At 34.6% G+C, this 12,060-nt stretch overlaps 1 protein-coding gene across 1 annotated transcript; it reads left to right on the forward strand.

Annotated features, from left to right (window-relative positions):
* The first annotated feature begins 356 nt into the window (after positions 1-356).
* LOC132698169 (uncharacterized) lies at positions 357-1,044 on the forward strand. Its single transcript, XM_060664100.1, has 2 exons — positions 357-510; positions 576-1,044. The coding sequence occupies exons 1-2, from the start codon at positions 419-421 to the stop codon at positions 997-999; spliced, it is 516 nt and encodes a 171-aa protein (XP_060520083.1). The 5' UTR covers positions 357-418; the 3' UTR covers positions 1,000-1,044.
* Positions 1,045-12,060: the final 11,016 nt, after the last annotated feature.

The raw sequence follows: 12,060 nt of genomic DNA on the forward strand, positions 1-12,060 counted from the left end.
TTTTCAAAATTAAATTGTTTCTGTTCAGAAATTTTATCCACTTGCAATATTCATGTTTTGTTTTAATTAACTCACCAACTTCTTTAATTTTCAGCAGCGTTTTTTCACTCAACTCACTGATTTCAGACATTTTTACTTATACGCAGCAGACTTTTTTGTCTATTCTAATAGACGCGTATGTGATAAATAATATCACTTTGTAGAATTTTACCGCTTTTATCGGATAGCGGGGTTAGGGTCAAAACTATTATGTTTTGCGCAATTGATAAATATAACGTAATCGCTTTTAATATTATGAATGCACTGTGTTATTATCGTGCTGACGAAGTGGAAATTTTAGGATAGATAATAATTAAAAAAAATAAATGCATATAAATATATCGAACTCTACGACAAGGAATCATTGTACACAACGACTATGGACACTCCGTCAACATTAATTTTTGAGTCAACGGATCCCGCCAGACTTTCCAACAAGATGCTGGCGGTATTTTTAAAAAATTTATTCAGGTAAGTCTGTCACCTTCATTGTTTTGTTTTCCATAATTTACTAAAAATCTATCAAATTATCATAGGTATGGGAGGAAAGAAGTGAAGATTGTGAACAAGAGAGTTCACTTGTATTTGAAATATTCACCGAAGAATGAAACGGTTCAGGGAAAATTAAAAAATCTTCCCGTCCGATACCTGAGAGTGGCGGCCGATGACGAGGAAGAATTACAATTGTTATTGAAGGGGATGCGTGAATTCTCGGACGTCAATTTTTATGCGGCTGCCATAGAGGAGGACGAACCGGTACCGGCTAAAAAATTCAAGCCGGCTTCGGAAGAAGAGAAAATAAAAATTCTGGAAAACAGAATTTTAAAATCAGCCACCACTACGACGATGACGACGACTACCACCACTCCCAGTACCAGCAAAGTTGAAGATTTTTGCTTCGTTTTAGACGACGACGCGGAAGAGTTTGAAAGTCAAAAATTTAGTGTAGTTAGTAAATAAAAATATTAAAAAATATTCGAGTTATAACTTGTTTAATTTTTTCCATCACATGATAAAAATAATATTAATTGTTCTTATGGTTAAAGTTAATAAAACAACAAGTTTACTACGTTCTCTTCATAATCTGAATCAATTTCATCTATAATTGATTGTTTCATTTCACTCGGTGAATCGTAATTACTAATAGGAGTCGAATTAAATGATAACTGTCTAGGCAATATTTTTCGTTTCTTTTGAATTACTGATAGCGGTAAAGTTTGTTCTTCTGCTGCGGCGGCGGCGGCGGGCTCCTCCACTTTTACGGGAGGATGATACTTTGGAGTAGTTTGTGTTACATCACTTACTAGAGTCGTCTTCGTCGTCGTGGTTGCTGGCGTTGTTGTTCTTGTTGAATTTTGCAAAGAAGACTCGATATTTTTCAATCGTTTTGTAATAGGCTTAAACATTGTCTCTTGCATCATTTCACCACGTTTTAATTCTTCAAGTTTTTTTCTTATATCCTTACGTTTAGAAATTAATCGTTTTTAGTTAGTTAGTAAATAAAAATAATAAAAAAATATTCGAGTTATAACTTGTTTAATTTTTCCATCACATGATAAAAATCATTTTAATTGTTCTTATGGTTAAAGTTAATAAAACAACAAGTTCATTTTTTAAGATAATTTTTATTAATATACCAATTTCTCAGCAATAGTACATTTTCTTTGGCACAATTAGAGAAATTATAAAAGTGATTATTACAATGAAAATTATACTGGTTATTTTCTTTTAAACTTTTAAAATTTGGACATCCAATGTCATGTAAATCGACAATATCAATATCATTGTAATAAAGCAGTGATTTTAAATAGTTTACCTTACAACTGCCTTTAACATAGATATAGTTATTTTGTACAATGTTTCTAATAAAACTAACTACACTTTCTTGAGGTAGACAGGTCTCATCTTCTTTTTCATCCCAGGATAGTCCGTGGACACGATTCGTGGTCTTCAAAAGATGGTTTCTAATTTCACCTGTGAACCAGTTATACGGACAAGGTGTTTTCACCATTCTATGAAACACTTCTCCACTGGACACGTTTATAATTGCGATTTCTCTAACGATATAATCGCTCTGTTTATACTGAAATCCTTGAACGTCGAGGATAAACATTTTTTAAATGTTCTACGAGCACTACTAATTTGCAACTGAATCTTCCTCAAACCTACGCAACATTATTTATATCTATCCAACTATTGTGTTTGTTATCAAACCCCAACCACTTTACAAACACTTTATCGCGTTTCCTTTTGAGAATTTTTTCAACTAGATAAACGTCTGGAAACTTCACTTTTTGCAATTGTTCGTTGTAAAATCCACCGAGAATATTTTGATTATTTTCATCTTTTAATAAATACGTAGTGGGATTGGTTAGTTGAACTTTATCTACCGTAAAAATTTCCGTTGACCAATTTGGTTGGTATTTTTTATCGAAAACACCTCGCCTCTTCGATATTCGTACGCGATCGCCAATCTTAAATTTGGTATTAAGATTTGTCATTTTTATTCGATTAAACACCGTTTCCATTAGATTTTTTTCGTGCTTTTTTATAACATCGGCCGGTTTCATTTTAATTACGCTGTGATGTGTATTATTGTAGTTTCTAACAATTTCCGATAATATGTCGATCCATTTATAGTTTCCTCGTAGACTAAACTCTTTCCACATTATATTTTTTATGGTACGGTTCACTCTTTCCACTATAGCGGCCTTTTTCTCGCTAAATACATTATAATGATTGATATGATATTTTTTCATTAAATTTTGAAAGTCTTTGTTAAAAAATTCAGCTCCAGCGTCAGTTTGTAAATTTTTTGGTTTTTTGGTGGACTTTAAAATTGTTTCCATAGCTCTCGTCACTTCCGCTCCCGACTTATTTTTTACAGGTAGCGCCCAAACAAATTTAGAAAAACAATTTATTACAATTAGTATGTATTTGTATCCACGATTCTGTTTTGCGTACGGAATCATTTCGATAAGGTCAGCTTGAAACAGATCATATAAAGATTTAATTATAGTTTTTCTACGTTTAAAGTTTATACGAGCAGGTTTATGAAGTTCCTCGACAACTTGTCGCTTGGCATCCGTAATAAATTTCGACGGCTTCATTCTATAATATCGGCTTCGCGCAATTCTTCAATTAGCGAATTTATCTCATTTAAGTGACCCGTATGACCTGCAGACTGTGACGATACGAGTAGACGCAATCGCTCGACTAATTCATTTGGATCGTCCCAATAAATGTAATCTTTTTTATTGGGTGTCACTTCCATTGTTGTCATTAAACCCTTTCCCCCAGTTGTTGTTGGTGCAATAATATTTTTATATTTTTTCAGCTTACTTCCGTCAATTTGAGCATTGGGTTTATAATGTCTTTTGTGAGCGTTCGTTTTGTATACAATTTGTTTATAATTTTCCCTGTCTTGTTCGTTAAATAAACTATTGTTAGGATACTTTTTAAATAACAATTCGTATAAACCTTGAGTACCTCTGTACCGTTTACCTTGAACATAAATATCTGATCCTTGAATATCTACTTGTGAGTTACCAATAAAAAATTTTTCAGTACTTTTATCCATTCTAACGCCATACTTGTGATCAAACTCTCTATTTTCGGTATCTTCGTACATTTCTCGAATATATTTCCGTGGTAATGGATCGTATTGATCCAAATATTCAATAAAAGACACTGGTCCGATATCTTCAAATCGACTAGTAGATTCCTTGTCTACGTTTACTACGTTGTCTTCATAATCTGAATCAATTTCATCTATAATTGATTGTTTCATTTCACTCGGTGAATCGTAATTACTAATAGGAGTCGAATTAAATGATAACTGTCTAGGCAATATTTTTCGTTTCTTTTGAATTACTGATAGTGGTAAAGTTTGTTCTTCTGCTGTGGCGGCGGCTGCTGCTGCTGCGGCGGCGGCGGGCTCCTCCACTTTTACGGGAAGATGATACTTTGGAGTAGTTTGTGTTACATCACTTACTAGAGTCGTCTTCGTCGTCGTGGTTGCTGGCGTTGTTGTTCTTGTTGAATTTTGCAAAGAAGACTCGATATTTTTCAATCGTTTTGTAATAGGCTTAAACATTGTCTCTTGCATTATTTCACCACGTTTTAATTCTTCAAGTTTTTTTCTTATATCCTTACGTTTAGAAATTAATCGTTTTTTCAAAACTTTATCATTTTGTTGACTGATCATAGCGCTCGATATCACCGTCTATAGCAAGTTACGTTCTGAATGTAGAACCACTAGTGAATAACCTTTATAGGAACAGCTCTCTCTGATCAGGCGTAAACAACTTTTGATCGGGGACCTAAACAGCTCCTGAACAGGTCTAAAACAGCTCTTGATCAGGTCTAAACAGCTTCTGAACAGGTCTGAACAGCTCCTGAACAGGTCGAAACAGCTTCCGCCGCCGCCGCCGCGATAGGACGATTAGAAATGTATGAAGCAATCAAATGTTTTCCTATATCGACCTCCTTGATTAATATCGCAGTCTTTAAATACAGTTAGGAAACTAAACGCTTCGTTCCAGCATAAAGCACACATTTCTTTAAAACGTTCAAAAGTCATATCGGTACCGATATGATCGTTGTATATGTGTTTCAAATTTAAATCGTCTTGTTTGAAAATTACGAGACAATTAGCATTGTCTCTTATAAGATGTTTAGGTATTTTAGCATACGTTTGACATAAATAAAACGAATCAATTTTATTATGTCGTCCCATACTAAAGTATTCGCGTATGACATCATGGTTGTCGCACGCTACATCGTCGAAAATGAAAATACTGTTCGGTTTAGCCTCCGACGAATGCATAATGCTTTCACCGGCGTTAAATGTAAAATATCGAATACCTTTTATTGATTTCAGCAGTTGATCCAGGTAAATATATTTTGGTTGGTTCAAAGATCGCGAATAAATGTATACGTTTTCAAATTTTACACCGTTCTCCTGTTCGATTAAATTAATCATCACGTTAGTTTTACCGCAATTCGAAGGACCCACGATAATACATCTTATTGTTGCGGGAAACAATTTACCATGCCTCTTGTAAGATTTTTCGTGAAACGTATTATTTTCAATATCTAATGTAGTACTTTGTTTAATAAGTTTCATAATGTGATTGTTTTCTAAAACACCGTACTATTCATAATGATATAAAATAGATGACTTACAAACTTTTTATATTAGTTTGTACTAACAAAACGAACACACACGATCGTCAGCATGAAATGTTACGCATCAGGTAACGGTTTATTAAATACGGTAATCAACAAATTGCCTTTTGAAATGCATATTCCGGGGTATAATTGGTGCGGCCCCGGTACAAAAGTTGAAAAACGTCTCGCTAAAAACGATTCCGGCATAAACGGTTTGGACAATGCATGCAAACAACACGATATCGCCTATTCAACGGAAAGTGATTTAAACAAACGTCACGAGGCAGATAAAGTATTAGCTTCTAAGGCTTTAGCGAGATTTAAAGCTACAAATTCCGGGTGGAAGGAGAAAATTGCCGCTTTAGGAGTAACGGCGGCAATGAAAACAAAATTAAAACTCGGAATGGGCATTCCAAATACAGACCGCGGCGGTGGTGGTTACTATTACCGTTCCAGGAGATTAATTCAAACTTGTTTAAAAAAACTACAAAAAACTAAAAAAAGTTTATACGAAATTGAGGATTCTTTAGCCAAGATGATAAATCAGAAAGAGAAAAAGAATATTTGCAGCCAAAAGAAGAAAAAGAAGACACAGCAGCGAAAAGAAAACAACAAATCGAAACCACAGACATATGAAGATAAGAAAGATTTTGATATCGCAGACGATTATCCATTAGATAGAGTTCGACCTAAAAGCATTCTAAATGATGATGAAGATAATGAAATTTCAAAAAAGAAACCTCGTATCGTATTAGTTCATAATCGGAAAAGAAAAGCTGCCACGATTGATAGAAATGAAATAAAAAGGACAAAAAGATTAAACGTAGAAGATAATGAGAAAAACATAGAAATGGATGATTCTATCAAAAATATCGAATATTGATAATAGAAAATGAAAATTAAAAGTAAGTATACACACCACCTAAAAACTTCAAATTACAAATAGTGAATAAAGATGGAAAACACTTTCAGTACTAATTAGAAGTTTTAATCGGTACAATGGTCAGAAGAAAAAACACTAATCCAAGAAAACGTAAAACAAGTGCGATACAACGACGACGGCGACGAGAGAAAAAAATTGGCTTTACAAATGCTACTAAACGAATTAAAAAACACGTTATTAAACAAAAACCTAGTACTTATGGTGATGCAATTCGTGTCGCATTAAAGGCGGCTCAGAGTTTAAAAAATAAAATCAAACCTAATCGTATCGTACCGATACCAAAAACGGGTGGTGTTTTACCGCTCATTCCGATATTTGCTGGACTTTCGGCGCTCGGTGCTCTTTCCGGTGGAGCTGCGGGTATCGCGAAAGCTGTATACGATGCGAAATCGGCAACGAAACAATTGCAAGAATCGCAACGCCACAACAAAACCATGGAAGCGATCGCAATGGGTAAAGGCATATACTTAAAACCGTATAAAACAGGAATGGGACTTTTTCTTAAGCCATATAACCGTTAACAAATAAATAGTAAACTTAGTACCGGCGTCGCAATTGCAGTACAAATTAATAAAATGAATAAGAAGCAAATACCTAACGATTATCCGTTAATGAATATTCAGTTGGAAAAGTATGCTAAAAAGTTGTTGAAAATACCTTGGTTTAGGGGTGTTTTTATGAGAGATAATCTGCCCAGAAAAATAAGAAAAAATGAACGAGGTATAATCAACTTGGACAGTAGAAGCGGAACCGGAACCCACTGGACATGTTACAAAAAACAGGGACCTAATATCATGTATTTTGACAGTTATGGAAATCTACCTCCGCCACTGGAAGCATTGACATATTTCAATTCGAATGGACCGTGCAATATACGATACAATTACGATGTTTATCAAAAATTTAATACCGTGAATTGTGGTCAGCTATGTTTACATTTTCTTTCCGAATAAATTATTTATTATTAGCAAACTGTTATTCATTAATCCGATAACCTTTGTACAGATCGGTCGGTATGTATACGTTTACATTATCTGGTAAAGACTCGATACTTTCGACTAAAATATATCCTCCCATAGTTTTGGACGATTCAAAAAGTTATGCGATCGGATTGATCGACTTTGTTACTTTCAACACAATTCCCAATGTAGACAATTCCAACAATAAATTTTATATCGGAAGTCAAGTTATTGCCGTACCCGAAGGTAGTTATGAAATTAACGACATTGAAAAGTTTATAATGGAGAAGATTACGGAGAAAAACGAAACATTGAAAAAAGAAAAACAAAATAAACAACAAAAAACAAATGTGATTGAAAAGGAATTGTCGATGAATGACGAAATCGTTTTATTTATGAGGGCCAATCTTAATACACTAAAATACGAAATCAAATCCAACGAGATGATACATTTTGAAAAAGGCGATTCGATTGCAAAATTGTTGGGATTCAAAAATAGAAAACTGTCTGCCAATCAATTACACATATCCGAATTTCCGATAAATATTTCGAAAGTAAATTCTGTTTGTGTAGAATGTAATTTGATAAAGAATTCTTATAATAATAATAACTCAGTACATATACTACACATGTTTTATCCTAGTGTGCCGAGCGGATTTCGTATAATCGAAAAAGTGTCAAATGTTATATATTTACCTATAAATTCTAATTACATTGACGAAATTATCCTTAAAATAGTGGATCAAGACGGTAATTTGATTAATTTTCAAAGAGAAACGATAACAGTAAGAATACATTTAAAGGAAGTGGTGTCATAAAAAATGGTGCTCCTCTATAACCTCAACATTCCAAATGGCGTTTTCACGTCGTCGAATATAAAAGAAAATACGGATCTACATAGAGTTAATCATAGTCGATCGTTGAAACCGTTAACAGTCGAAAATTCCGAATTTCTTCGCTATCTGGGATTAACATTGAAGGGAAAAAACAAAAAGAAAAACGGCTTGTAAATTCCTCCTAAATATAACATTAACAATCCGTTCGGGTATACGAAGACTTATTGTCTTTTGCAAGTGTTTTGGAAGTTACTACAACCAGAAGAAGAAGAAGAAGAAGAACAAAGAAGATGAGTTTTAATATTCTGAACGTAGGTGAACAAGCATTTATGGACAATTCTATTATTAATTACGAGTTACATAGCTACACTCCATACGCAAATACGACATTAAATAATTCGGATGAAATACGGATTCCTATACAGGCTCAAGACGTTTACACTTTACCGACCAATAGTTACATGTATTTCGAAGGACGAATTGTCGACAGCGAAAAAAAAGTAAGCACGACTCTTAAACCGATCAATAATTTTATAGCGTTTCTTTTCGATGAAATTCGTTATGAAATTGGAGGGATCGTTATAGACAGGGTTAGAAATCCTGGAATTACAACTACTCTCAAAGGATTGGCATCTTTCACAAAAAATGAATGTGATCGATACGAACATGCCGGTTGGAATCACTTGCAAAATCCCGAAATAACAAACAAAGATGGATATTTCAATGTAAACGTTCCTCTTAAAAATTTAATGGGATTTTTTGAAGATTTCAAAAAAATTCTAATCAATATGAGACAAGAATTGGTTTTAATTCGAAGCTCCAACGATAATAACGCCGTCATATCTACGAAAGAAAACGAAAAACCCAAAATAGAATTATATAAAGCGATATGGAGAATACCGCACATACAAGTAGCAGATGTGGAAAAGCTACGACTTCTCAAGTATATAGAGAAAGGACGAGAATTAGAATTGGCTTTTAGAAGTTGGGAATTGCACGAATATCCATTGTTACAGGAAACGACTAAACACACGTGGAACGTTAAAGCCACAAATCAACTTGAAAAACCTCGATTTGTTTTAGTTGCTTTTCAAACTCTTCGAAAAAATAATGTTTCTAAAAATATGTCCAACTTTGACCATTGTAATTTAAGTAATATAAAATTGTATTTGAATTCAGAAACATATCCATATGATAACGTTAATTTAAATTTTACTAAAAATTATATCGCCATTTTATATGAAATGTACGCACAATTTCAACAATTTTACTATTATAAGCAAATAAGCGAACCCTGTTTAACATTTAAGACGTTTTTACAGTTGGCGCCTTTCATTGTAATAGATTGTAGTAGACAAAATGAAAGTTTAAAATCTGGTTCGGTAGATATTCGGCTGGAATTTGAAACTTCTCAGAATATTCCCGCAAACACAACCGCCTATTGTCTTATCATACATGATCGTTTAATAAAATACAATCCCCTCTCTAGCACTGTCAGAATTATTTAATTTTGTACTAATTTTTTGTATAGTTATTTGCAAATTAAAATAGTTTAACATGATGGTGATCTTTTATTTGCGCATGCTCTTATTAAAACTGTATAAAATGTATCAAACGTTGCAAATATTATTCATTGTGTAATTTATTGTTAATCTGTCAAGTTTAAACAAAAAACATGTTTCAAACAAAAATAATTTCTAGTCTGATTGTGACTTTGAATTTCATCGATTTTGTCGTCGTGCATACTCCAATCAAAGCAAACTCAATTTTGGAGAAAGTCTACGTTGAAAATTACACTTTTCCAATTGAACGAGGAACATTCTACCTATACGAAAAATCCAAAGAAAACATAACTTTGAAGCAGTGTCCGGCATTCTATTTTGACGGTGCTTTTCCCGTAGGAACGCAAATTCGAAATTCGTTTAATAAAACTATAGGTACAGTAATTGGTCAACATTTGAATTATTATCCGATATTTCCGAGAGAAAATACGATCATGTATTGTGGAAGATACGGCTTGGAAAATCTAATTGGAAATAAATCTATAATTGTTGAAAATTATGAATTTACATTAGATGATTTTAAAAAAAAATTTGTAGAACTATCTAGTCTAGATTATCAATGTTTTATTTATGCGTAAAATTATTTATATACTATTGAGAATTTAAATAAATATATTTATCGATGAATATGTTTTTATCTGCGCATCACCCAATCTCTGAAAAAAATAAGTGAAAAGTGCTACACCGTCAACTTATTCTAAATCTACGCAAATAGTGAAAAATTTAGCAAATTGTAATTTTAACATATTTACTTTGTATGTACAAAATATAATGATAATAAATAATATTTGATAACCTTTGACCATTTAAATGAGATATTTTTGTGTTGTTTATCTAATAAAATGTAAAATTTGCATTAAAGTGTTTAGTCAAGTACGAAGCAGCAGCAGCCATGAATAGTGATCGTTACGTAACAACAACAACCGAAAAAAAAGTGAAACAAGATGTTTCGGAAAACTCCAAAGTCTACTACTATAACGGTACCAAGTACTGTAATAGCTGTAACAAATCTTTTTGCTTTTGTGAAGAATCCATTAAAAATCATCCAATATGTAATATAAAATATTGTTCGCAATCAACAAATCGTTCGAACAATATAAGTTTATATTGCGACGAAGTTATTCCATCATCGTCGTCGTCGTCGTCGTCGTCGTCGTCGTCACCACCAGCGGCCAAAAAAACAAGGATTTAGAACATACCCTATAGAAGAAGAAGAAGAAGAAGAAATACGTTGTGGTGTTTAGCAAATTTATATCGGATGTCAATACTTTGTAAATGTTTTCAATAAATCATCAATTTTATCGGTGCACATTTATTTAATCGTATTCACCTCGACAACCTTTTTAGATATTATTTTGTTTTCTATTCAAACTTATCAATGTAAATGTTTTAAATAAATCATCAATTTTATCGGTGCACATTTATTTAATTGCATTCACCTCGACAACCTTGTTAGATATTAATTTGTTTTCTATTCAAACTTATCAATGTAAATGTCTTAAATAAATCATCAATTTTATCGGTGCACACTTATTTAATTATATCGACCAGCGCGCATACACGACGACGACGACGACGCGATAACGTGCCGGCCCCCAGTTACGCTAGGGGAACAGCGCGCGAGCGTCGGCGTTTATCTCCGAAGGTTCGCGGTTCGAATCCCGCCCGCGCGAGACATCGGCGGCGGCGGCGGTCGCTTTTTTCGGCTCTCAAAAATTTCTCACCCCCGCACCCCCACACCCCCCGTAGTGTCGAAAAGGCACTACGAAATTTATTTTTTCTACGAACCCCTTTTTTTACCGGGGTGCAATTGCCAAAAAGGCACTAGCGACTATGACGTCATAAAATGTTTTTTAATCAGTGACACCACTTTTTCCCCAAGGGGAGGCGCCAAAAAGGCACTATGACGTCACACCTAGTAGTAGTTATTCTAACGCGGGACTGTGACGATTCAAGGTCACCGATGGCATTTTCCATCAGCAGTGTACCAAAGCCAGTTCTTCGTAAGGGGGGTCATGTAAAAGAAGTAAAGGTCACGCCGAAGAAGTGGAAACTGTCACCATTAGGGGGTGTAGACAGGTGTACGGGGACCCCTGGGGGTGGGTAAGGTAATTACACCTGTGTCGAGGTTTGACGTCATAGTGCCTTTTTGGCGCCTCCCCTTGGGGAAAAAGTGGTGTCACTGATTAAAAAACATTTTATGACGTCATAGTCGCTAGTGCCTTTTTGGCAATTGCACCCCGGTAAAAAAAGGGGTTCGTAGAAAAAATAAATTTCGTAGTGCCTTTTCGACACTACGGGGGGTGTGGGGGTGCGGGGGTGAGAAATTTTTGAGAGCCGAAAAAAGCGACCGCCGCCGCCGCCGATGTCTCGCGCGGGCGGGATTCGAACCGCGAACCTTCGGAGATAAACGCCGACGCTCGCGCGCTGTTCCCCTAGCGTAACTGGGGGCCGGCACGTTATCGCGTCGTCGTCGTCGTCGTGTATGCGCGCTGGTCGATATAATTAAATAAGTGTGCACCGATAAAATTGATGATTTATTTAAGACA

The sequence above is a fragment of the Cylas formicarius genome, unplaced genomic scaffold (genome assembly GCF_029955315.1).
Source record: "Cylas formicarius isolate icCylForm1 unplaced genomic scaffold, icCylForm1.1 PGA_scaffold_2__14_contigs__length_35257938, whole genome shotgun sequence".
Lineage (NCBI taxonomy): Eukaryota > Metazoa > Arthropoda > Insecta > Coleoptera > Brentidae > Cylas > Cylas formicarius.